We start from the raw sequence: 23754 nt of genomic DNA on the forward strand, positions 1-23754 counted from the left end.
TAGTAGGAGTTTAGTGGATTATTGGTTTTTGTATATTCTTAAGAACACAGCCTGATGTAACAAAGTGCAGGATGCAAAGACCCATGTTCAAGATTTACCACTGAGTATAATCTTGGGGAAAAAATTAACTTCTCTGGACATTAATGTCTTGTTCTGTAAGCCAGGATTATTATTAGAATTAGGACAGTCAGGCAGATTGAATGAAGTGATTGCTATGAAAGCATTTAAATTGCAAAACACCAAGTTACTGGCGAACATGAGTTACTTACATGCCTAGTGCATTTAACTCATGTCATTCATTGAGTATCTTGTAGCCTGAAAGAGAAAAAACAGTTTTCTTCAAAGTGTCTGAGTTACTGCCAACTAATGGACACTTATAGGTATGAGTCCCAAAGTTCATGATCATAGTAATGAAATGATGACCTAGTAGAAAAGGGAAGTACTGTCTGCTGTTCCATTTATTTTAAAATCAGCCCTTTCCTCCCCTGCAAGTTTGCTTCACTGCAAAAGTAATTTTTAGTTATATGTCTTTTTGCTCCAAAAATGTCTTAAAGTGGCTTTAAAAATGCAACAAGTTTAAGTAGAAGAGAAGTTAGTTCTCAAAGTATGTGTCCATTTTTTACAAGTAGGTCAAAGACTTGGATCTGGGCTTTCTAACAGCCAAAATAAGGGATACAATCAATTATGTGATTTTCAGAGTCAACAAAAACAAGTAGGGCCACAACAACCCTAAGAAGTCTGATAAAGTCATCAAGCTTTTGAGCCATTAGTTTTAAGAGCCTGGAAGAAGGCAGGCTTCCAGGGGCAAGGAAACCAAAAACTTAGGCAGAGAGAGGGCATGCCTCTGTTTTTAATCCACACTCAGATATATAAAGCTTGCTTGAATTTGGTGTTTGGATTTGGATTATCATATGGCTTTTAAAAGCTACAGTCAGTTCAGAGAGTAGCACCATGCCAGCATGCAACGTTACCCCACTCCCTGTACCCTTAGCTTCTATCATCATTTGAAAGACTGCACAAAATACTTCATTTACCAAGTTGGCTCGATGCCTTTGTCCCACAGCACTCCTGCAAGGAATATTTCCTTCTAAATAGAGCTGCAAAGAATTCAAGTTTGGCACAAGACCTCCTCCACTGCTTGCCACCTTCTTGAAAACTGGCATTAGTTGCAAACGTGCTAATGACACTTCATTGTCTGTGTCTTTTTGCTGTATATTGGCCAGTGCGACACTTTCTCAACACTAAGATCCTGTCCCAGATGACATTGTGTTATGGCTTCTGATTCTTTCCCTACAGGGTAGACATCCATAGAAAGGAGAACTCTGGGGCTGCAGAGAAGCCTGTCACCATCCATGCCACCCCCGAGGGAACCTCTGAAGCCTGCCGCATGATTCTTGAAATCATGCAGAAAGAGGCTGATGAGACCAAATTGTAAGTTTGCATGCAATGCTCAGATCACTTAACAGAAAATAAGAGTAAGCTCTCATTCATTTAGCACACGAAATTTTTTAAAAGCTGCAATTCTGTTATTTAGTAAAGGGAGCAGGAGACAGATGATTTTTAAGAAATTTGTTCCCAAGGAGGATACAATAGGAAATAGGTGTTTTATGTTCATAACATGGCTGTTTCTCCACTTACATGTTTCTTTTGGTGACCTGCATGCTCCCATCACTCATTACTAATAGTTATCGGTAGAAACATTTAGATCTATGCTAATGCTGTGCAGTGATGGAAATATTGAATATCTGCACTGTTCAATATGAAAGCCATTAGCCACATGTTGCTATTGAGTGCTTGAAACGTGGCCAGTGCAATGGAAGAGCCAAATATTTTATTTTAATTCATTCAAATTAAATAGTCACATTTATGGCTAATGGCTATCATACTGGACTGTGCAGGTATGTATGGAATGTACATTGTCATCAAAACCATCAGTTACTGTTCTGGAAAACATTTTTACCACCATGTTGAACTGTTTTAAATTTTTCTTAAGTAATAGAAACTGGTATCCAAGTAGCTACTTTACTCTTCTTCCATCTCCTTCCTTCGTTTTCTTTTTTTACAAAATAGTTCTTAGGATTCTTGAGTGTTACACCAATCTGAATGGCAAGTATGGTTCTTACTAAACCCATTGACTTTGTATTATAAACGAATTAATGATAATGGAATAGACAGTATAATTTTTAAAAAGTTCTGTCATTTTGGCAAATATTCACTTATGGGTAGTTTTACAGAGAAACAGTGAGGGATGAATCAAATACAAATTTAGCAAATGCAGTAATCTCAAAAGTGTTTTAAAACTAAGAAGATGGAAGTAGTCCTTAAAAGGAAAACATTGCAGGGCACCTGGGTGGCTCAGTCGGTTAAGTGTCCGACTTCAGCTCAGGTCATGATCTCACAGTTGGTGGGTTCGAGCCTGGCATCAGGCTCTGTGCTGACAGCTAGCTCAGAGCCTGGAGCCTGCCTCGGACTCTCTCTCTCTCTCTCTCTCTCTCTCTCTCTCTCTCTCTCTCTCTGTTTCTCTCTTTCTCTCTCTCTCTCTCAGAAATAAATTTTAAAAAAACATTAAAAAAATGTTTTAAAAAAAGAAAACATTTCAAATCTCTCCTCAGATTTCATAGGGGCTCTAACTTATGGATTTATTACTTACAAATTATTTACTCTGTTTGGGGTTTTGGAAACCCCCCCAAATGCCATGGCTTAATTTAAATAAACCCCTCACTCGACTACGATATTGAAAACTTTATAAATAACACCCTTTTTGGTCCCTCAACCTCCATACAAGCAACTTAGAATATTCTAATTAATCAAAAAGACTGATTTATAAACTAGATTTTTAAGGTTTCATGTAGAGCCAACATAGAGTTGGAACATCTTTGAAATTCATGTTTTTGAGTGCCACACTGTGCTAAGCACTATGCCAGGAGATGAGGCTATACCCATAAGCAAGACCAGTTCCTGCTTTCATGGAGCTTATGATCCAGTGGGAGGGACATTCACTACACGGATAGTTACAGGTAATTAAGCACAGCCACAAGAAATGTGAGGGCAAAAGGTGGTCGCATGTATCGAGACCCTAATCAGGGTTTTCAGAGAACAGGAAGAGATTTTTGGAGGTTCAGAGAAGACCTCCCTGGGTAAGGACATTTAAGCTGAGCTCTGAGGGGGATGAGCAGGAGGTTCAGGATATAGAAGAGGGATCGTAACTTTTCTTTTTATTCATTTATTGAATATTTGTTGAGCACCTACTATGTGCCGGCACTGGTATATATGCCACTGAACAAAGCCAGCAAAAACCCTGCCCTCTGAATACATTCTGGTGGAGTTTCTTCGAGTATCTGTTTATAGTAGCAATGTATCTGGTATATGCCTTTGGTCCTAACTAGCAGAAAACATAACAAGTGGCTTTAGGATTAAGAAACTATATTATTATGTCACATAATGAGAAGTCCTAAGATGGGTGGCTCCAAGGTCAGTTGAATCATGGACTCAGAGACCCACAGCCTTTCTTTCTGCTTTGGCTTCTTCAGGGGTATCTGATGTTCCCATGGTGATGACAGGATGGCTGTAGCAATTTCAGACCTTGTGTCCCCACAAAAAAATAATCAAAAGTCGAAAGAGAAGGTATCTTTGCTCCTTCTTTTTTGAACACTTTTTTTGGTTCAAAACACATAACATAAAATTTGTCATCTAAACCTTTTTTTAATTGAGGTATAAATTAATAGATAATGCTGTATTTCAGGTATACAACATAAGTATTGGGTATTTGATTATATTGTGAGATGATCACCATAGTATGTCTAGTTAGCATCCGTCACCATACATAGTTACAATTTTTTTCTTGTGATGAGAACTTCTAAGATTTGCTCTATTAGGAACTTTTAAATATTCAGTACAGTATTATCATCTAGAATCACCTTGCTGTATACACTATCCCATGACTTAATTATTTTATAACTGGAAGTTTGTAACTTCTGACTCCCTTCACCCATTTTGCCCACCTCTTATCCCCCTCCTCTGGCAACCACTCATCTGTTCTCTGTACGTATGAGCTTGTGTTAGATTCCACATGTAAATGAGAGTATGCAGTATTTGTCTTTCTCTAATGTATTTCACTTAACCATTCTTAAGTGTACAGTTCAGTAATATTTTATATATTCACATTATTGTGAAACAGATCTCCAGAACTTTTCCATCTCGTAAAACTAAAATTCTGTACCCATTGAACAACTCCCCTTTTGCCTCTCCCTCTATCTGGTAACTACCATTTTACTTTCTGTTTTTATGAATTTCACTACTTTAGAGACCGCACATAACTGGAATCATGCAGTATTTGTCTTTTTTGTGACTGGCTTATTTCACTTAGCACAATGCCTTCAAGATTCATCCATGTTGTAGCATGTGGCAGGATTTTCCTCCTTTTTAAGGCTCAAAAATATTCCATTGTATGCATTTACCACATTTTATTTATTCATCCATGGATAGACTTTTGGATTACTTTCACCTTCTGGCTATTGTGAATAATACTATTATGAACATGAGTGTGCAAATATCTCCTTAAAATCCTACCTTCAGTTCTTTTGGGTATATACCCAGAAGTAAGATTTGCTGGATCATATAGTAGATCTGTTTTTAATTTTTTGAGGAACCTCTATACTGTTTTCCATAGCAATTACATCATTTTACAATATTACTAACAGTGCACAAGGGATCCAGTTTCTCCATATCTTCATCAGCACTTGTTATTTTCTGTTATTTGGATGGTAGCCAAATTAATGGGTGTGACATAATATTTTCACAGGATCTCTGGTTTTTATTTGCATTTCTCTGATGACTGGTGAGATTGAGCATCTTTTTCATATGCTTATTGGCCATTTGTATGCATTTTTAAATAATGTCTGTTCAAGTCTTTTGCCCATTTTTTTTAAATATTTTTATTTATTTTTTTATTTCTAGGAGAGAGAGAGACACAGCGTGAGCAGGGGAGGGTCAGAGAGAGAGGGAGATACAGACTCTGAAATAGGCTCCAGGCTCTGAGCTGGCAGTCAGCACAGAGCCCGACGCGGGGCTCGAACCCACAAACCGCGAGATCATGACCTAAGCGAAAGTTGGACGCCCAACCGACTAAGCCACCTAGGCGCCCCTCTTTTGCCCATTTTTAAAATGAGTCATTTGAGGGGTTCCTGGGTGGCTCGACTCAGTTAAGCATCCAACTCTTGGTTTTGGTCAGGTCATCATCTCATAGTTTCGTGAGTTTGAGACCTGCATAGGGCTTCTTGCTGACAGTGCAGAGCCTATTTGGGATTCTGTCTCCCTGTTTCCCCACCACCCTCCATCACATGCTATCTCAGTCTCTCTCAAAATAAACAAATACAGGGGCGCCTGGGTGGCTTAGTCGGTTAAGCGTCTGACTTTCGCTTAGGTCATGATCTCGCGGTTCGTGGGTTCGAGCCCCGTGTCGGGCTCTGTGCTGACTGCCAGCTCAGAGCCTGGAGCCTGTTTCAGTCTGTGACTCCCTCTCTCTCTGACCCTCCCCTGCTCATGCTGTCTCTCTCTCTCCGAGAAATAAATAAAACATTTAAAAAAATAAATAAATACATTTAAAAATTTTATAAAAAATAAAATGGGTCATTTGATTCTTTTGTTGTTGAGTTGTAGGAATTCTTAATATATTCTGGATATTAATCCCTTATCAGATATGTGATTTGCAGATACTTCTTTTCCTTAGGTTGCCTTTTCACTCTGTTGATTGTGTCCTTTGATGTTGAATTTGTCTATTTTGATGTTTGTTGCCTGTACTTTTGTGGTCTCATATCTAAGAAACCATTGCTAAATCTAATCTAATCATGAAGCTTTCTCCTATGTTTTCTTCTAGGAATATTATAGTTTTACATTTACATTTATTCCATTTTGGGTTAATTTTTGTATATGGAGTAAGATAAAGGTATAGCTTCATTTTTTTTCATGTAGATATCCAGTTTTCCCAGCACCATTTGTTGAAGATTGTCCTTTTTCCCATTGTGTTAACTTGGCACCCTTGTGGAAGATCATTTGATCATATATGCAAGGGTTTATTTCTGGGGTCTGTTTGATTTATTTGATTTATCTGTCTGTCTAATTTGAGAAAGAGAGAAAGAAAGTACTCAAGGGATAGGGGCAGAGAGAAAGAGCATCTCAAGCAGGCTCCACACTCATTGCAGAGCCCAACATGGCTCGATCCCGCGACCCTGGAATCATGACCCAAGCCAAAATCAAGAGTTGGATACTCAACTTACTGAGCCATGCAGGCACTCTTGTTTGCCTATCTTGATGCCACTACCATGCTCTTTTAATTACTGTAGACTTGTAATATGTTTTGAAATCAGGAAGTATGAGTTCTCCAGCTTTGTTCTTCTTTTTCAAAATTGTCTTAACTCTTCAGGGTCCCTTGAAATCCCAAATGAATTCTAATATTTCTACCAAAAAATGCCATTGGGATTTTGGTAGGGATTGCATTGAAACTGTAAATCACTTTGGGTAGTATGGACATTTGAACAGTATTAAAGCTTCAAATTCACAAACATAGGGTGTCTTTACATTTATTTTTGTCATCTTTAACTTCTTTCACCAGTGTTATATAGTTTTCAGTATATAATTATATTACCTCCCTACTTAGGTTTATTCCTGAGTATTTTATTTTTATGATACTATTGTAAATGAATTATTTTATTAATTTTCTTTTCAGGTTGTTCATTGTTAGTGTATAGAAACAATATTGATTCTTGTGTATTGATTTTATACCCCACAACTTTGCTGAATGAGTTTATCCTAACAGCTTTTGTTTTGTTTTTTGGAATCTTCAGTTTTCTTCATATAAGATCATGTTTTCTGCAGACAGAGATAATTTACTTTTTCCTTTTCAATTTGTATACCTTTTATTTCTTTTTCTTACCTAATTGCTCTAGCTAGCACTTCTAATACTGAGTTGAATAGAAGTGGTGAAAGTGGGTATTCTTCTCTGATTCTTGATTTTAGAGGAAAAAGCTTGCAGCTTTTCAGTATTGAATATGATATTTACTGTGGGCTTTTCACAAATGGCCTTTCCTTGAATTCCTAGATTTTTAAGTGTTTTTATCATGAAAGGGTGTAAATTTTTTCAAATGCTTTTTCTGCATCAGTTGAGATGATCATGTGGGTTTTGACCTTCATTGTATTAATATGGTGTATCACATTGATTTTTATACATTGAATCACCCTTGCTTTCCAGAAATATATCCTACTTGGTCATAATGAATCATCCTTTTATAGTGTAATGCTTTTGGATTCTGTTTGCTTGTATTTTGTTAAGGACTTTTGTATCAACATTCATCAGGGATATTGACCTGTAGTTTTCTTTTCTTGAAATATCTTTGTCTAGCTTTGGTATTAGAGTAAGGCTGGCCTCATAAGATGAGTTTGGAAATGTTTCCTCTTCTTCAGATTTTTGGAAGAGTTGAAGAAGGATTAGTATTAATTCTTCTTTTTAAAAAAAGTTTTTTAATGTTTATTTTTTGAGAGACAGAGCGCAAGTGGGGGAGGAGGAGAGAGAGAGAGGGAGACACAGAATCCAAAGCAGGCCCGAGGCTCTGAGCACAGAACCCAACGTGGAGCTCAAATCCCCCAAAACTGCAAGATCATATCCCAAGCAGAGGTCAGAAGCCTAACTGACTGAACTACCCAGGTGCTCCTGTTGGGAGGTTTTTAATTACTGATTCAGCCCCCTTATTTATTATTGATCTGTTCAGATTTCCTATGCAAGGTTCAGTTTTAGTAGTTTGTGTATTTCTGGGAATTTATCCATTTCTTCTAGATTATCTATTTTGTTTATGTACAACTATAAATAGTATTCTCTTGTAATGATTTTTATGTCTGTGACATGAATTACACTGTCCCCCCTTTCATTTCTGATTTTAGACATTTAAGTGTTCTTTCCTTAGTTAATCTAGATAATGTTTGTCAATTTTGTTGATCTTTTCAGAATAGTCTTTAGTTGGTTTCCCCCCCTTTTTTTTTTCTTGTCCTTACCTTTGCTCTAATCTTTATCATTTTCCTTCTTGTATTAGCTATGGGTTTAGTTTATTCTTTTTCTAATTCCTGGAAGTTGTTGATTTGAGATCTTTAATTCTGTTTTGTTTTTTTTTTAATCCATTCAGCCAATCTATGTCCTTAGATTGGGAAGTTTAATTCTTTTACATTTACATTTAATTCTTTTACATTTTATATTGCTAACCAGAAAGACTTACTATTGCCCTTTTGTTTTTTATAAGTCTCCGTAGCTTTATTGTCCTTCATTTTCTCTCTTATGGCTTTCTTTTGTGTGCTTTTCTTTGCTCTTTGCTTTTCAGGTTTTTTTAGTGATATACTTTCAATCCTTTCTATGGGAGATGTGGTTACCATTGCAATTACATAAAACATCTTAAAGTAAGAGCATTCTATTTTAAACTGATAGCAGCAGCTAAACTTGAATAATATTCAAAAACTCTGCTCTTTTATAGCTCTACCTCCCACTTTGTTATTGATGTCACATATTACTCTTTATGTATTTTATACCCACTAACAGATTTATCTTTTTCAAAGTGTTTTTGTCATTTAAATTCTATGCATCAAAATTATTATAGTACAGGGGCGCCTGGGTGGCTCAGTCGGTTAAGCATCCGACTTAGGCTCAGGTCATGATCTCAAACTTCGTGGGTTCAGGCCACACGTCAGGCTCTGTGCTGACAGCTGAGAACCTGGAGCTTGTTTCGGATTCTGTGTCTCCCTCTCTCTCTGACCCTTCCCCTGCTCATGCTGTCTCTCTCTCTCTCTCTTAAAAATAAATAAAACATTAAAAAAATTTTTAGTTATTATAGTACAGTTTATTATATTTGTGTCTTTACTTTTACTAGAGAACTTTATATTTTCATATGGCTTTGTGTTGCTGTCCACTGTCCTTTCATTTCCATTAAAGGACTTCTCTTAGCATTTCTTGTAGAGCAAGACTAATAATAATGAACTCCCTTAGCTTTTGTTTGTATGGGAAAGTCTTCATTTCTCCTTCGTTTTTAAATGACAGTTTTGCCAGATACAGTATTCTTGATGATGCATTTTTCATTAAGCATTTTGACTATATCATCCCACTCTTCTCTGGCTTGCAAAGTTTCTGCTGAGAAATCTGCTAATAATCTTATGGAAACTACTTTGTATGTGACTAATCACTTTTCTCTTGCTGCTTTCAAGATTCTGTCTTTGTCTTTAACTTTGGACAGTTGGATTATAATGTGTCTCAATGTGGTTCTCTTGGGTTTTGTCCCAGTTAAAGTTCTTTGAGCTTCTTGAATCTATGTGTCCATTTCTTTCCTGAGATTTGGGAATTTTTCTGCCATCTTCAGATGAGCTCTCTGCCCTCTTTCTTCCTTCTCGGATTTACATGAGTATATTAGTCCATTTGATCATGGCCCATAAGTCCTTTAGCCTTTCTTTGTGATTTCTGGGGGCTTTTTTCATTCTATTTTTCCTTTTTCTCCCTTAACTTACTGATTTCAAATGACCAATCTTTTTTTTTAATGTTTTATTTATTTCTGAGAGAGAGAGACAGCGTGAGCAGGGGAGGGTCCGAGAGAGAGAGAGGGACACAGAATCCAAAGCAGGCTCCAGGCTCTGAGCTAGCTGTCAGCACAGAGCCTGACACGGGGCTCGAACCCATGAACCATGAGATCATGACCTGAGCCAAAGTCGGACTCTTAACCGACTGAGCCACCAGGCGCCCCTCAGATGACCAGTCTTCAAGTTTGATCAGTCTCTTCTGCCTGTCAAATCTGCTATTAAACCTCTTTAATGAGTTTTTATTTAATTTGGTTATTATATTTTTAGTTCTATTGTTTTTTATAGTTTTTACCTTTGTTGATATTCTCATTTTATTCATGCATAGTTTTCCTGATTTTATTTAGTTGTCTATCTGTGTTCTCTTTTAGCTTATTGAATGTCTTTCTGACAGTTACTGTAAATTATTTTTCAGGCAGTTCATGGATCTGCATTTCTTTAAGGTTTTCTGGAGTTATATTTTGATCCTTTGATTAGGCCTTGTTTCCCTGTTTCTTTGGATGTCCTTTAATTTTTTAAAAAAAATTTTTTAACGTTTATTTATTTTTGAGAGACAGAGCGTGAGCACAGGAGGGGCAGAGAGAGAGGGAGACACAGAATATGAAGGAGGCTCCAGGCTCTTAGCTGTCAGTACAGAGCCCAACGCAGGGCTCGAACTCACAAACTGTGAGATCCACAGTTGAGCCACAGTTGGCTGCTTAACCGACTGAGCCACCTAGGCACCCCTAGATGTCCTTTAATTTTTTGCTGGGATTTGAGCATTTGAAAAAACAACCATCTCTCAGTCAGGTTTCGTTCAGGGGAAGACCTTCACTTATCAGCCCTGCTGATGGTCTTAAGGCTTCTCAAATCTTTTCTGATCTCTTTCTCACCCTGGCTTCTGATGCAGTTATATAGCACTACAGCTCTAACATACGGCTCACCTCTGTTTTCGGTGCCTTCCAAAACTCTGGCACCAGTCACCTAAGTGCTCCAAGTCAGGCAAGACAGAAACCAATTCCTTGGGCGGCTCCCAGATAAGCCAGAATGTTGGATATATGGTCTAGTCTTTTGTTTCCATCCCATGGAAGGATTCCTGATATGGGATATTTCCTCTCATTTGCTCCTAGCTATGCTACTCAGAGGAAGGAGCACATATAGGCACATCAAACAATGCAAATTTTCCTAGTCCTTTTGCTGGAATCCTTTCTTGACTTTACAATGGCCAGGATCCTATAGCCTCTCAGCTGATCTCTAGAATTTTCACTGAGGTATTCTAGTCTCTCTGTTGTTGTTAACTTGGTGTCTCTGAGGGGTTAGGAGAACCTGTGGCTCCCTACTCTGCCATCTGGCTGGTGTTCTCCCTTGTCTTTTTTAAGAGCAAGGAAAACCTTCCTAAAGTTCTGCAACAGACTTCTCCTTGTATCTCCTTGGCCAGATTTGTCTCATGGCACCCACTTCCAATTGATCTCAACAAGGGAATATAATTACTGTGATTTGGTTTGTGTTAATCAGAATTCATGTACCCTGGCCACTTAATACCTGAATAAAATGGCTTCTGTTTGTAAAGGGAACAAAAGTGGTTTAATAGTTATTAGGAGACAACCAGTGTGCCCACTTTAAGTGTTAAATTGTTGTTTGTCTCTTTTAGAGCCGAAGAGATTCCTCTGAAGATCTTGGCCCACAATGGCTTAGTTGGAAGACTTATTGGAAAAGAAGGCAGAAATTTGAAGAAAATTGAACATGAGACAGGGACCAAGATAACAATCTCATCGTAAGCCACCCATTCAGATTAATTGTGCCCAAAATGAAGAACTTGAGCATTTTGATATGCCCAACTCCTTCATCTGCTTTTCCTTAAAATGAGAGTATAATTACAAGTGATGTAATTATATCCAGCACCATCAAAACAAATACGTTAATAGTTACAGGCAGACATTTTCTACTATGGATATGAGCTAAGTCACCTCTAAAATGTGCAAGTATTTGATACCACAGTGTGTGGTGAGGGAATCCAGCTTTCTCCCTACGTCCTCCACCAAGACTTGTTTGTGATCCTTCTGGGATTTTTATCTTTCCTTTTGAAAAAAGGAAATCTCTCTTTTTTCCCGGTGGCCAGCTTGCAGGACTTGAGCATATACAACCCCGAAAGAACCATCACTGTGAAGGGCACAGTTGAGGCCTGTGCCAGTGCAGAGGTAGAGATTATGAAGAAGCTCCGTGAGGCCTTTGAGAACGATATGCTGGCTGTTAATGTAAGTGCCTAATGTTTTCTTCTCTCCTGGTTTTCACATGTGTTTTCAGGCAGGACACAAACATCTCTAAGAATAGTTGCCACTCAGCCGGTGAGGAAGTGCCTTAGAATAGATCTACAGAGTTATTCATGCCTTCTTGGGGCAAGAGCATTAAAACTAGCAGGAAACCAACTAGTAAATTATGATAAATGCACTGGACAAAATAGTGTGAAGCTATTAAAATCATAACTTTGAGTATTATAAAATGATGAATTGTCTATGATATAATACTAATTAAGAAAGAGCATATAGAAGTTTATTTAACTAGGATTACAGTTATATAGAATAGTATGGAGCAAAATGGAAGGCTACATACAAAAATAAAAACAGCTGGTATCTTAGAAAAGTGAGATTTTTTCCTACTTTACAAAGTTTCTGTCATGTTGTCCTGTTATTTTTTAAATTTAAAAATACACACTTCAAAAATAAACTCCGATTTTTATGGCTGGCTTACTGATGTGCACTTCTGGATCCCCCAGTAAATGTCGGCCACCTTGGCTCTCACTGATAGTTCCAGCAGACGTCTGGATTTGGGCTTGTCCTTCCTGTTATTGCTAACTGATTCTCACTTTACAATGGGGAGACACCAGTCTGACATTCAGAAATCCTAAAAATACTCGTCTGTGAGCAAAGCCCAAGCTCAACTCAGAGGAGTACATTTGTTTCAGATTTTTTATTATAATTTTCTAACATAAAGAGGAAAGAATACTGCAATAAGTCCTCATATGCCTGTCATCCATCTTCAGCAGTTATCAACTCATGGCCTGCTTTGCTTCATCTGAGCCTCCATGTGCTTTCCCAGCCTTCTTGAATGACTTTGAAGCAAATCCCAGACCTAGTGATATTTCATAGAGAGTAAGTGTTGACAAAGAGTTATATAGGCTAAAGCCAGTGCCATCAGTGCACCTCTTTCTAAGGACCCTCCTACTCACATCAGAACACTATCCCTGCCTCGCTCCAGGACCCCCTTAGCAGCCCACATCACATATAGGACGTGATGAGGACAAGATCACATTGTCACCTTTTCCCTGTTTATGTGTATTTGTCTGTAGCAATATCCTCAGATGACCTCACTCTCTTCTTTGGGGCTCTTGACCTTGTACGATGTCATCCAGAAAACCTACAAAAGGGCCTGGGTGCTCCAAGTGTCTCCACTTAGTGTATCATTTAGATTCATTCATATCTGTACCAAAGTCATACGTTGACAGGTGATTAACAAAATTACTGGGTCTTATGTATCAAATTGGGTAAAGGTTAAAGAACCCAGCTTTCCTATTCTAAACATCCTAAAAGAAGGCAAGTTAATGGGTGACCCAAGTCCCAGATAAGAAAACAGAAATGGTAGAGAACTGCTTAGTGTTCAGAGAGACAAAGTTAGAGGCAAGGTGGACACAGGCCAGATGACTGCATCCCTGTGCAGTTAATGCTCACCCCCAGCCTATGTGAGCATCCCGGTGTTTAAATGTGAAATAAGCAAGAAAGTGAGATGATCATAACACTTGTAACTAAATACTGAAAAATTCAAAGTTGTGAACCATCCTGAACCTGGAGAATGGAGTTTACACGTGTTATTGTATCCTAGTGAAAGATCTGATCTTTCTCTGGATAGCATTGGAAAAACAGATTAACCCAATATTTTTTAAACTTATTCATTCCACAAGTATTTATTGAGTACTTACTACGTACCAGGCACTGAGCACACAACACTAAGGAATATAGTCTCTGTCCATGAGGAAGTTATGACCTAAAGGGGAAGGGGAACTACACAGGCAATTCAAATACCATGTGATGATATTTCAAATATTATTTGAAGGAAACACAGCAATGTTAGTGGGGGTGCACAGAAAGGGCACTGGAGTGAGGGGACCCCTAAGTTAAGGTGGAGCCCATAGGATGAGTAGGACTTAGCCAAGTGAGGAGGAAGAGAAGCAGTTTCCCTACAGGATGGATAATGTATGCAGAAGCCCAGATAGGGGTGGGAGAGAGGAGCAGGACTGGGCAGAGTGGGGATGAGCGGTTAGCAGGAGAGAAGATGTGGTGGCCTGGGTCCCCTGAGGAGCCTTGTTGGCTGTGTTAAGATGCGTAGACGCTCTCAGAGAAGCTTTGAAGCAATGCGAGGGTCAGCTTGAGGTTTGGAGAGCCCACCCTGGCAGCATGGGTGTCCGTGAGGCCAGGACAGAGCTGATTAGGAGGCATTGATGCCAACCGGACAAAAGATGGAGGTTGACCCAGGCTAGCTGGGCCTCTCTGGTCTCCTCCCCTCATCTTTTTCTCCATTTCTGTTCCCAGCAACAAGCCAATCTGATCCCGGGGTTGAACCTCAGCGCACTTGGCATCTTTTCAACAGGACTGTCCGTGCTGCCTCCACCAACAGGGCCCCGAGGAGCTCCCCCCGCTCCTCCTTACCACCCTTTCGCTGTAAGTAGCTCAGCACCCAGAGGTTTGCTCATTCTCTGGGCACCCCCAGGCAGCAACATTACTCTGCTATGTTGAATCAGAACTAAAGCTTTAATTTGGAGGCCATACTCAGAAGTGATGATAGGATAAATCCAACATTTGTTAGGACTTCTTCCTAATGGACAGATAAATATTATTAAACCATCCTCTAAACATGTGCTCTGAACCATAGTATATGTCATACCTAGGAAAGAAACTACAGTGCTAGCAAGTTGATTAACTAGAAGCCTATTAAAAAAAAGGGAAATTTGAATTTCTTAATTCAAATAAGAATCTTCATAACTATTGTTCATTTATTAAAATACTAGTGTACCTGATGAGTCTTGAATATATATATGTACATATATATATGTATATGTATATATACATGTGTGTGTGTATATATATTTCTCACCTGTGTCTACAATTCAGATGCATCATATTTTATTAATAGACAGTTTTTAAAAGAAAATAATACACAACACTTAGCACAATGCCTGGCATTTAGTAGGTTCTCAATAAGTATTTACTGAGTCCTAATTAATAACAAAAGAAGAAATGTGAATGTTCATGAATTTTCTAATTGTTGCTTCCATTTAAAGAATTATAGATCAATACATTATCAAATTTGGGTTCAGGATACTTAACAACTAATTTTTTTTTCACTCCTAATGCTTCTGTATACATATTGCTTATTTTTTAAGCAAACTTTCTTTCCTCCAATGTTCATAGTTTTTAGCGGGAAGAATTAGGTTGATGAACACTGCCTTGGCCACTCTTTTCTTCTGAGAAGTGGTCTCTGGTGTAGGCATTGCAGTGTGAGCATTCCTAGTAGCTCTTTGGGTTATATGTAGAGAGACTGAAACGACTGTGCTCTTCTGCCAACAAAATACAGATGTGAACTGGCACCCATGTTTTTAGTCACAAGAATGTACACATTCTGCAGTCTATGTACAGATCTTCTGAGCCATTTCTAAATCATACCATCTCTTTGGCATTATATCCATTTTCTCTTAAACTAAAGGATGGGGCCCAGTATTGAGCCATGTGTGTGGAGATGGGGGCCGAGGTAAGAGGGAGCTGGGATGTGAATAGAGGGATTGTGGCAGCTGTGACCATCGTGTGGCCGCTCCAAGGACTTAGACCAGCTATGACAGGTGCCTGTCCCCAAGTCTTTGCTGTGAGATTTAACAGTGACCAAGCTTGGGACATTTTAGTGGCCTTGAGATGCATCTCCTTTTCTTAGGAGAAAGGCTGCTACTGTCTACAGGAGATAACCTCAGAACCTAAGTTGAGATAAAGATAAACAGTGGGGGGAAAGGTATGTTAAAACAGGCCACTTCTAAAATCGGTAATCTGAGATAGGGAGTCAGCAAACGCTTATTCTGAGATTTGGCCCAAGGGCCAGACTCCCCCACCACTTATTTCTGTAAATAAAAAAGTTTTTTTTAATGTTTTATGTATGAGAGTGAGAGAGGGTACACACGTGAGCAGGGTAAGGGCAGAGAGAAAGGGGGACAGAGGATCCAAAGTGGGCTCTGCAGTAACAGCAGTGAGCCTGATGCAGGGCTCAAACTCCATGAACTGTGAGACTGTGACCTGAGCCAAAGTTGGATGCTCGACCCACTGAGTGTGCAGGTGCCCCTGTAAATAAAAGTTATTGGAATATAGCCATGACTCTTTGTTCATATATTGTCTTTTTGTTTTTTGTTTTTGTGATGATGGCAGAGTTGAGTAGCTGCAGTTAGAAACCCAGTGACCTACAAAGCCTAAAATACATATTTGGCCCTTTACAGAAAGAGTTCACAGACCCTTGAGATAAAACCAGGGGAGAAGCTCTCATGTGGTGCCAGGATATTTCCTAACCTTGAAAATAAGATTTGCCAGTTGGAAAGCTCCCTTTTATCTGAGATTTTCACTAAAACAGTACATCTCAGAGCCTGGAGCCTGCTTCAGATTCTGTGTCTCCCTCTCTCTCTGCCCCTCTCCTTCTCATGCTCTGTCTCGGTCTCTCAAAAATAAATAAATGTTTAAAAAAAGAAAATAAAAATAATACAGAAATTTAGAAAGTGCCAAGTTTATTCTAAATAGAGAAATAGCCAGTGTTTGCATGTATATGAGTGTATGTATAATTTATATATATTAGATATGTGCTACATATATCTAATTATGTATATTCAAAGTGTTCACTCTGCTGTGGAGATCCTTGTATGTTGGCTCTTTTATCCAGTTATTTCCTTAGAATAAATTCCTTGAAATAGAATTGATGAGCCAAAGAATATATAAATTTTATACATGATATATAATTATAAAATATATAAATGTTGAATCATAATACGTAAATGTTGATACATGGAGGATATACTACTTTTCCTTCCCTTTGGTGTGTGACAGGGATTGTTTTTCTCCCATACTCTTATAACCCATGTGATTACTTCTTCCAGTCTGATACTTGATACATTTCTTTTGTTATTATGAGGCTCAACAGTTTTTATGGGCTATTTTTCCCCCCTAATGAATTATGTTTCTGTTTCCTTTGCCCATCAGTCTTTTGAAAGGCAGTGTAGGTTCTGGAGCCAGACCACTTGCATTTGAATCTCTACACTGTCACTTGCTGTTTTTAACCTTGGGCAAGTGTCTTAACCTCTTTGCATCTCAGTGTCCCTGTCTATAAGATGGGGGTAGTAATTGTTCACATATCATGGGGTTGTTGTAAGGGTTTTTAAGTAAGTTTAAACCTGCACATAATAATTTCTGTGTAGTTAGCTGCTATTGTCATCATCTTTATTTTCCATCATTTTGTTATTGATTTGCAACAGCTGATTACATATTAAGGCCATTATCCATTTGTCATAATGTAAATATTTTCCAACAGCTTATTACTTCTCTTTGGTTTGTTTGTGGTGTCTTATACCATAATAATTTAAAATAGATATTTTTGAACAAGCTATTGTGTGAAGTGAATTGTAAACATTTCCCTTGGCCTGCCTTCTTGTACCCAGATTTTACCCACACAATTGCAAAGTTTTGTTTTTACTTATTATGGGCATTTTTTCATAGCTAGACCTAATTTTCTTTAAGGTCTACATAGTATTACATAGTATGGATTTACTATAATTTTTCTCACCCGCACACTATTTTTAGACATTTGGATTGTTTCCAGGTTTTCTCTACTACACATAGGGTGAAAATGAATATTCTTTTCCATAAGTTTTTGCACAGTGTGTAAGTGTACGTGAAAGTACATTCTCCAAGACTAGAATTATTGCATCAAAGGGTATATGCAATTTAAAATCTCCCAGATTTCTCTTCACCAGAATTCATGTAGAAAATTTAAGAAGTAAGATAGTTTAATCAGTGATGTTTTGTATTCTGGTCTTTGGTGTCATGCTAAAGAAAACATCTCCCATCCAACATTGTAAAAATATTCTCCCATGTTTACTTATAATAATTTTTAGTTGTTGGATTTTGAGGATGATTATTTGTATTTGTGTGTATAATTCATGGGGAATTTATCTTTACTTAAACTTTGACAAAACGATCTAACTTTATGTTTTAAATGGATAGCCAGTTTTCCCCAAATCACTCACTGAGTAGGGTATCATTTTATCACTCAGTTTGAAATTCCAGCTTTGTCAGACACTAAATTCCCACTTAGTCATCTTCCTGGACTCCTCCATTCCTCTCATTGTCTGTACTGTAATTACTGTCGTTGTGTACTCTCTTCGACAGCTGTTACAGCAGGATTATCTTTTTCTAAAAGAATGAATGGAAGAGATGACCAACTTTTAATATGCTTGGGAACATTAAAGAATATGTAGGTTTTCTGTTCCTTGAAGACTTGATAAGACCTGTCCATAAAACATCTGGGCCAACCACCTTTGGTTTGGAGAAAAATCATTTATAAACTTTTCAGTTTCTTATAAATTGTTTATTTGGTTTCATTGGTTTTTATTTGTCCATAAAAGCATTTGTTTTATCTAGCTTTCATAGGTGTTGGCATCACATTGTATAAAGTGGACTATTGCCTTTTAAGTTTCCAAACTTGTGTATTACTTTTCTGTAATTCCTAGCAAATTATTTGTGTATATTTGGGTTTTCTCTCTTTTTTTCCTTAACCAAACTTGCCTGGGCTCTGTTGTTGTTTTTTTAAATTTCTAAGTAGTTAATGGGTTCTTTTTTGTTATCTTGCAATTCTTTGCTATACTTGGTATTCAGACAGTGTTATTGGAACATTTCTGATTTTTGTGACCTGACTCATGCATGATCAGTTTTTGAATTCATGGGCATTTGGAAAGATGTACCTTCTCTGATGGGCTCAAAGTTGTGTTTATAACTATAAAAGCAAGCTTCTGATTGGTGGCTCATCTCCATCAGATTATTTTTATCTGTATAATTTACTACATGATGAGAGCAGTTTGCTGTTTTCCCACTATGATTATTATGGTTTTGTGAAATTCTTTATTGCAATAAGTTCTATTTCATGTGTTTTGGGCATAGCACTCTAGAAATAATCTGGAATTTTATTCCAAATTGTTAAGCTTTCTTTCCTAATGAATACACAAGTCTCATAACCTGCGGTTTAGAATTAACTAAACTGTAACCCGTTACTTTGTCCAGTGCAGCTGGTTTCTTGTGCTCCATATCCTCTCATTTTTTGGGTTATTTGAGACTTTTTTGTTTGCTTGTTTGTCAGGAATGCTTCCATACACAACTTTTTTCATAAATAGTACTTACGTAGTATAAATTCTAAACTGTTCTAGATCTGAAAATGCCCTTCTTTTTCCCTTGCATGAATGAAAGCTCAACTGGGTGCCTAGAATTTCTTGAGTTATAGTTCCTTTACAACTCTAAAAACATGACTTTCAGTATTTGTTTTCAGATGAGTATCCTATCAGCTTGCTTTGTTTTGTAGATTGCTTTTTTTTTCCTTCTGTCTGTAGGGGTTGTATTTGTTTGTTGCCTTTTTTAGTATTTTGCCTTTACCCTTGAGTTCAGAAATGTGAATCTCTGCCCTTTGACCTGAAGATTCTGGTTTTTCTTTGGTTCAGGAAAATCTTTTGCTTCTGTACTTCATGTTAGTATTACTTCTCCCTCCCTCCACTTCATTTTGTCCTTCTGAAATTCCCACTTCATGGATTGTAGATTTCTTACTCCATTCTGATGTCCACTTTCTTCTTTTTGTTTTGCATGGGTTAATCTTCTAATGCATTGATGGGCTTTTCAGGAGTGTCTTTTCTGCTATTTATATAGCCTCTGTGAAGTTTTTCCTTTCCACAATCAGTCTAGGTCTCTGATTGGTCTTTTCTCATAGGAGTATACTTGAATGAACTGTCATCTTGAAGCTCACTAGGAAATCAAATTAGACTTTTTTTTTTTTTAATATTTATTTCTGAGAGAGAGACAGACAGACAGACACAGCGTGAGCAGGGGAGGGTCAGAGAGAGAGGGAGACACAGAATCTGAAACAGGCTCCAGGCTCTGAGCTGTCAGCATAGAGCCCGACCTGAGGCTCAGACCCAGGAACCACGAGATCATGACCTGAGCCGAAGTCGGACGCTTAACCGATTGAGCCACCCAGGCGCCCCTCAAATTAGGCTTTTTAAAAAAGCTCTCTCTTCTGAATTAATTCGCTTGGGTCCTTTGTTTGCTTTTCTCAGCTTTGCTCCCTTCTTTCATGCTCCTGATTCTTCACGTATGTCTAATAATGTTAACTGTCCATTTGTATACTTAAGTAAACTCAACAGAAGGCATATTGGAATCCTTAGGGGAGTTTTCTCATAACCTGTGCCATGGGCCCCACCAGAACCAGTGATTTCAGAATGTTCCAGGTGGAGGCAGCATTGGGTATAGTGGTTGAGGTCTTGGGCTGCAGAGTCAGATACAGATCTGTGCTCAAGCCTTGGCTCAACCTCTTGCTAATGCAACAATTTCTAGTTTTCATCAGCTCCTGAGACTGTCCCTTAAGAACACACAGAGGTGGATAAGCAGCCATTGTGGGGAGACCCTTTGACAAGCTGGAGTAGAATGGTGTACTTTCTGAATCATGGAGAGCTCTGCCCATGACACTGACCTCTCTGGCCGAGTCCACTCCGTTCCCCCAAACCCATGCCCACATTCCTGGCTCCTAGGGAGAGCGTCCACCATCTTTGCAATGTGGCATCAGTCTGTCTGCACACTGAAGCTGTTTCAGCATTTGAAATTCGTATGCCTGACCCTTGCCCCATCTTCTGTCCATTTCCCAGCCCTCACTCTTCCCACCCCCTGATTCCTTCATGCTTCAGTTTATCACCTAAGTCATACCTCATGATTATGGTCATACATAGCAGCTTGGAACTACGGACGCTGCAGTTCTCCCACGAAAAGTAGGTCCAACTGTTTATAAATCCTTTTATAATTTTTACTAGTGCATTTGATATATACTCCTCTACCTACACCTCCCCCCACCCCCAGCAGAGTGAAGCAGAAAAGAAGAGCAGACACCAGTTTCCCTCAAACTGAGAATGTAACATGAACCTCTTGATAATAATGACCGCCCGCCTTGCTGCCTCTGTTGGCAGGGGGTGGGGGCACACTTGGCAGAGTCACCTTTACTATTACACCCCTGCCCCCTCCCCAGTGTCATAATGCTTCTCAAATTCTTAAAGATAAAAGAGCTATTTCAGTGTTCCCTCATCTCTCTGGCACTGAAATTATCCTGGGATGCAGCCTAAGACAGAAGAGAGCTCATGTGGTTCCTGGTGGCTTCTAAACCTTCAGGTGGAGGGTCTGTGTGAGCAATACATGGGGAAGGAGGCCTCTGAAAAATAGTAATTTAAAAAAAAACAAAGGATCTTCTCCCTTGTAAAATAACCAGGGGCTCTCAAACGGACAGTGAGACCAGCTGCCATGTTGGGGTTGGGTGGGCTTCAGCCTCCCCTCCTTGGGCCTTCGGTTCATCAGATGGCTGCAACCTCCTTTCTCATTAAAGAGGACATTTATTCAAGTCATCAGCGGGTGATTTCTCTGATGCTTATGATGAAGCATGTTTTGAAAGCCGCCTTCCAGTTGAGATCGTAGACTCCATATAAGCTTGGGAGGATGGGAAATCATGTGCTTTAGGCGTACATTTCATTATAAATAAGTACTGTCTTAACCTGAATATTTCAGCGCATACAGTACCCAATAATAGCTTCTTCCATCCCTGTGACCTAACTGAATGCTATGTAACATCCTTTAGGGGCATCCATGGCACTTTGTAGGATCAAATATGTGTTCAAACCAAGGCCCACAAGCCCTGCGTGATCTCAGGCTGCCTGCCTCCCCATCGTTGGCAGCTTTCACCATACCGGCCCCTTTTCTGTTTTTCAAAAGGCCAACCCTATCCTAGTTCAGCACCCTAAGGACCCTGCTTACAATGTTTCCTTCCCAGTGCCTTGTGTAGGGCTCCTTCTCCATAGATCCCAAATCAGGGTCACCTACTCAGACAGACTTCCTGGACCGCTCCAGCTAAAACTGCCATCCCAACCCTCATCTCCACAGCTTTGCTTCCTCACGTAGTCCTGTTCATTTCTTTCACAATACTTGTCTGCCTCTCTAGTAGGATGTAAGACCCGTGGTAGCAAGGACCTTTCCTGTCTTAATAGCTGTGTCCTCAGCACCTAGAACAGTGCTTTGTATATGGTAGGTGCTCGAATATTTTTTTCATGAATGAATGAATGAATGAAAGAACCCTCACAACATAGAAGATCTGATTTCTAGAAGATCTAGATGATGATATTTTAATCCATTTATGGATGAGGCTCAGAAGTGTTGAGAAAATTATTCCAACTTGTATAGAGCTGATGATTCAGACTCAGGTCTTATGGGTATTCTGATTCCAAAAAACCAACTTATGTGCATAAAGCCAGCACCTCTGCTAGCAACGAGCTCCTGACTGCCGAGTTTGGTGTTCTTTCCCCACAAGTTATCCTGCTGTAGTAGCTCATGAATACAAGGAGGAGTGGGGAATTGGTCCTTTTTATCCTTTGATAGTTAATTCTCTCCCCTAAACCAAGGGGTAGGTCTAAATTTGATACATTGTGTTGGGAGCATTTGAACCCAGAATAGGAGCCACCCTGTGGCTGGTCTATTCTTGGTCTCGTGTGAGTTTGGGGAGGAAAAGGCAAGTCACAATTCAAAAGAATTATTGCTGTTCTGAGGCCCAAAGGAAAGGATGTCCTGCAAGAGGAAGTGGAGGTGGAGGGTGGGGTGCAGGGGGAAGCATCCTTTCCCCAAGGTAGAGCTTTGAGCAGAAAGCCACAGAAGTTCTCCCCTCACCCTACATGGCTTAGGACAGGGACCTGCAGGAAGCGTCTGGAGCTGAATGCTCTTCTTCAGGGAAGAATCAGGACCAAGTAAGCCGTCTTCACTCAGCTTCCGGTCAGAAGTGGAAAGTGCCAAGAGAATGCTGGTCTCATAGCACCCTCTTGTGGGTGTGAGGTGTCACTGCAGCCTCCTTCCAAAGCCTGAGGGCAAAGGTTTGCGTCTACACAACAGTTCGTAAGCACAGCCCTTTGATCATCTAGGCCCCACCCTGGGGGAAGCTCCTCCTGCAGTGTCTCCTCTTTCCGAAGCCAGCAGTCCACTCTCCAAGCTCAGAAAGGGAAATCCTTTCATTTGGTCCCTAGTGAACCGTAAGATGAAGTTGTGATACAGAACTCAAAGTCCATCTGGAGATCTGGGAGACCGAGAACACAATGAGATTTGTTCAGGGGCCTTCAGACAAACACTAGGCCCCTGTCATAAGTCTAGGAGGTCATCTTGCAGGGCGGATTCACAGGCATTGACTCCGTGGTGCTCTGAGCCATTCACCTCCTTTCCTGTAACAGGCATTCCAGCATTTATGTGGCCTTACGCAAAGTGCCAATTCTGTCAGTGTCCTGCCCATACGAATGTATGAAATCAGACCTATTCCTGTCTTGCAGGCCTGTTGTGAGGACGAAGAATTTGTGAATAAATTACCTACCACAGTGCCTTGTACACTAGATATTCAATAAAAAGTAGCTACTTTGTTTTAATTGATTTTTGAGAGAGAGAGCAGGGGAGGGGCAGAGGGAGGGAGGGAGAGAGAGAATCTCAAGCAGGCTCTGCACTGTCAACGTGAAGCCTGATGCAGGGCTCGAACCCATAAATTGTGAGATCATGACCTGAGCTGAGATCAAGAGTCAGTCGCTTAACTGACGGAGCCACTCAGGTGCCCCCAAAAGCAGCTACTTTTTTTTTTTTTCTAATTTTTTTTTAATGTTTTATTTATTTCTAGGGGAGAGAGAGAGAGAGACAGCGTGAGCAGGGGAGGGTCAGAGAGAGAGAGGGAGTCACAGACTGAAACAGGCTCCAGGCTCTGAGCTGGCAGTCAGCACAGAGCCTGACGCGGGGCTCGAACCCACGAACCGCGAGATCATGACCTAAGCGAAAGTCGGACGCT

General features: G+C 39.5%; 1 protein-coding gene across 4 annotated transcripts in view; it reads left to right on the forward strand.

Annotated features, from left to right (window-relative positions):
* IGF2BP2 (insulin like growth factor 2 mRNA binding protein 2) overlaps positions 1-23754 on the forward strand; it is a 162498-nt gene that overhangs the window by 126346 nt on the left and 12398 nt on the right. For 2 of the 4 annotated variants that reach the window (XM_039241723.1, XM_039241724.1), the window contains exons 7-10: positions 1297-1431; positions 11231-11353; positions 11699-11834; positions 14163-14291. In XM_039241723.1, coding sequence (XP_039097654.1) covers positions 1297-1431; positions 11231-11353; positions 11699-11834; positions 14163-14291 — 523 coding nt within the window. The remainder of the gene's footprint in view (positions 1-1296; positions 1432-11230; positions 11354-11698; positions 11835-14162; positions 14292-23754) is intronic. The other 2 variants (XM_039241725.1, XM_039241726.1) reach the window with 1 other exon arrangement.

This window comes from Hyaena hyaena, unplaced genomic scaffold (genome assembly GCF_003009895.1).
Source record: "Hyaena hyaena isolate Hyena2069 unplaced genomic scaffold, ASM300989v1 scaffold_199, whole genome shotgun sequence".
NCBI classification, from domain to species: Eukaryota; Metazoa; Chordata; class Mammalia; order Carnivora; family Hyaenidae; genus Hyaena; species Hyaena hyaena.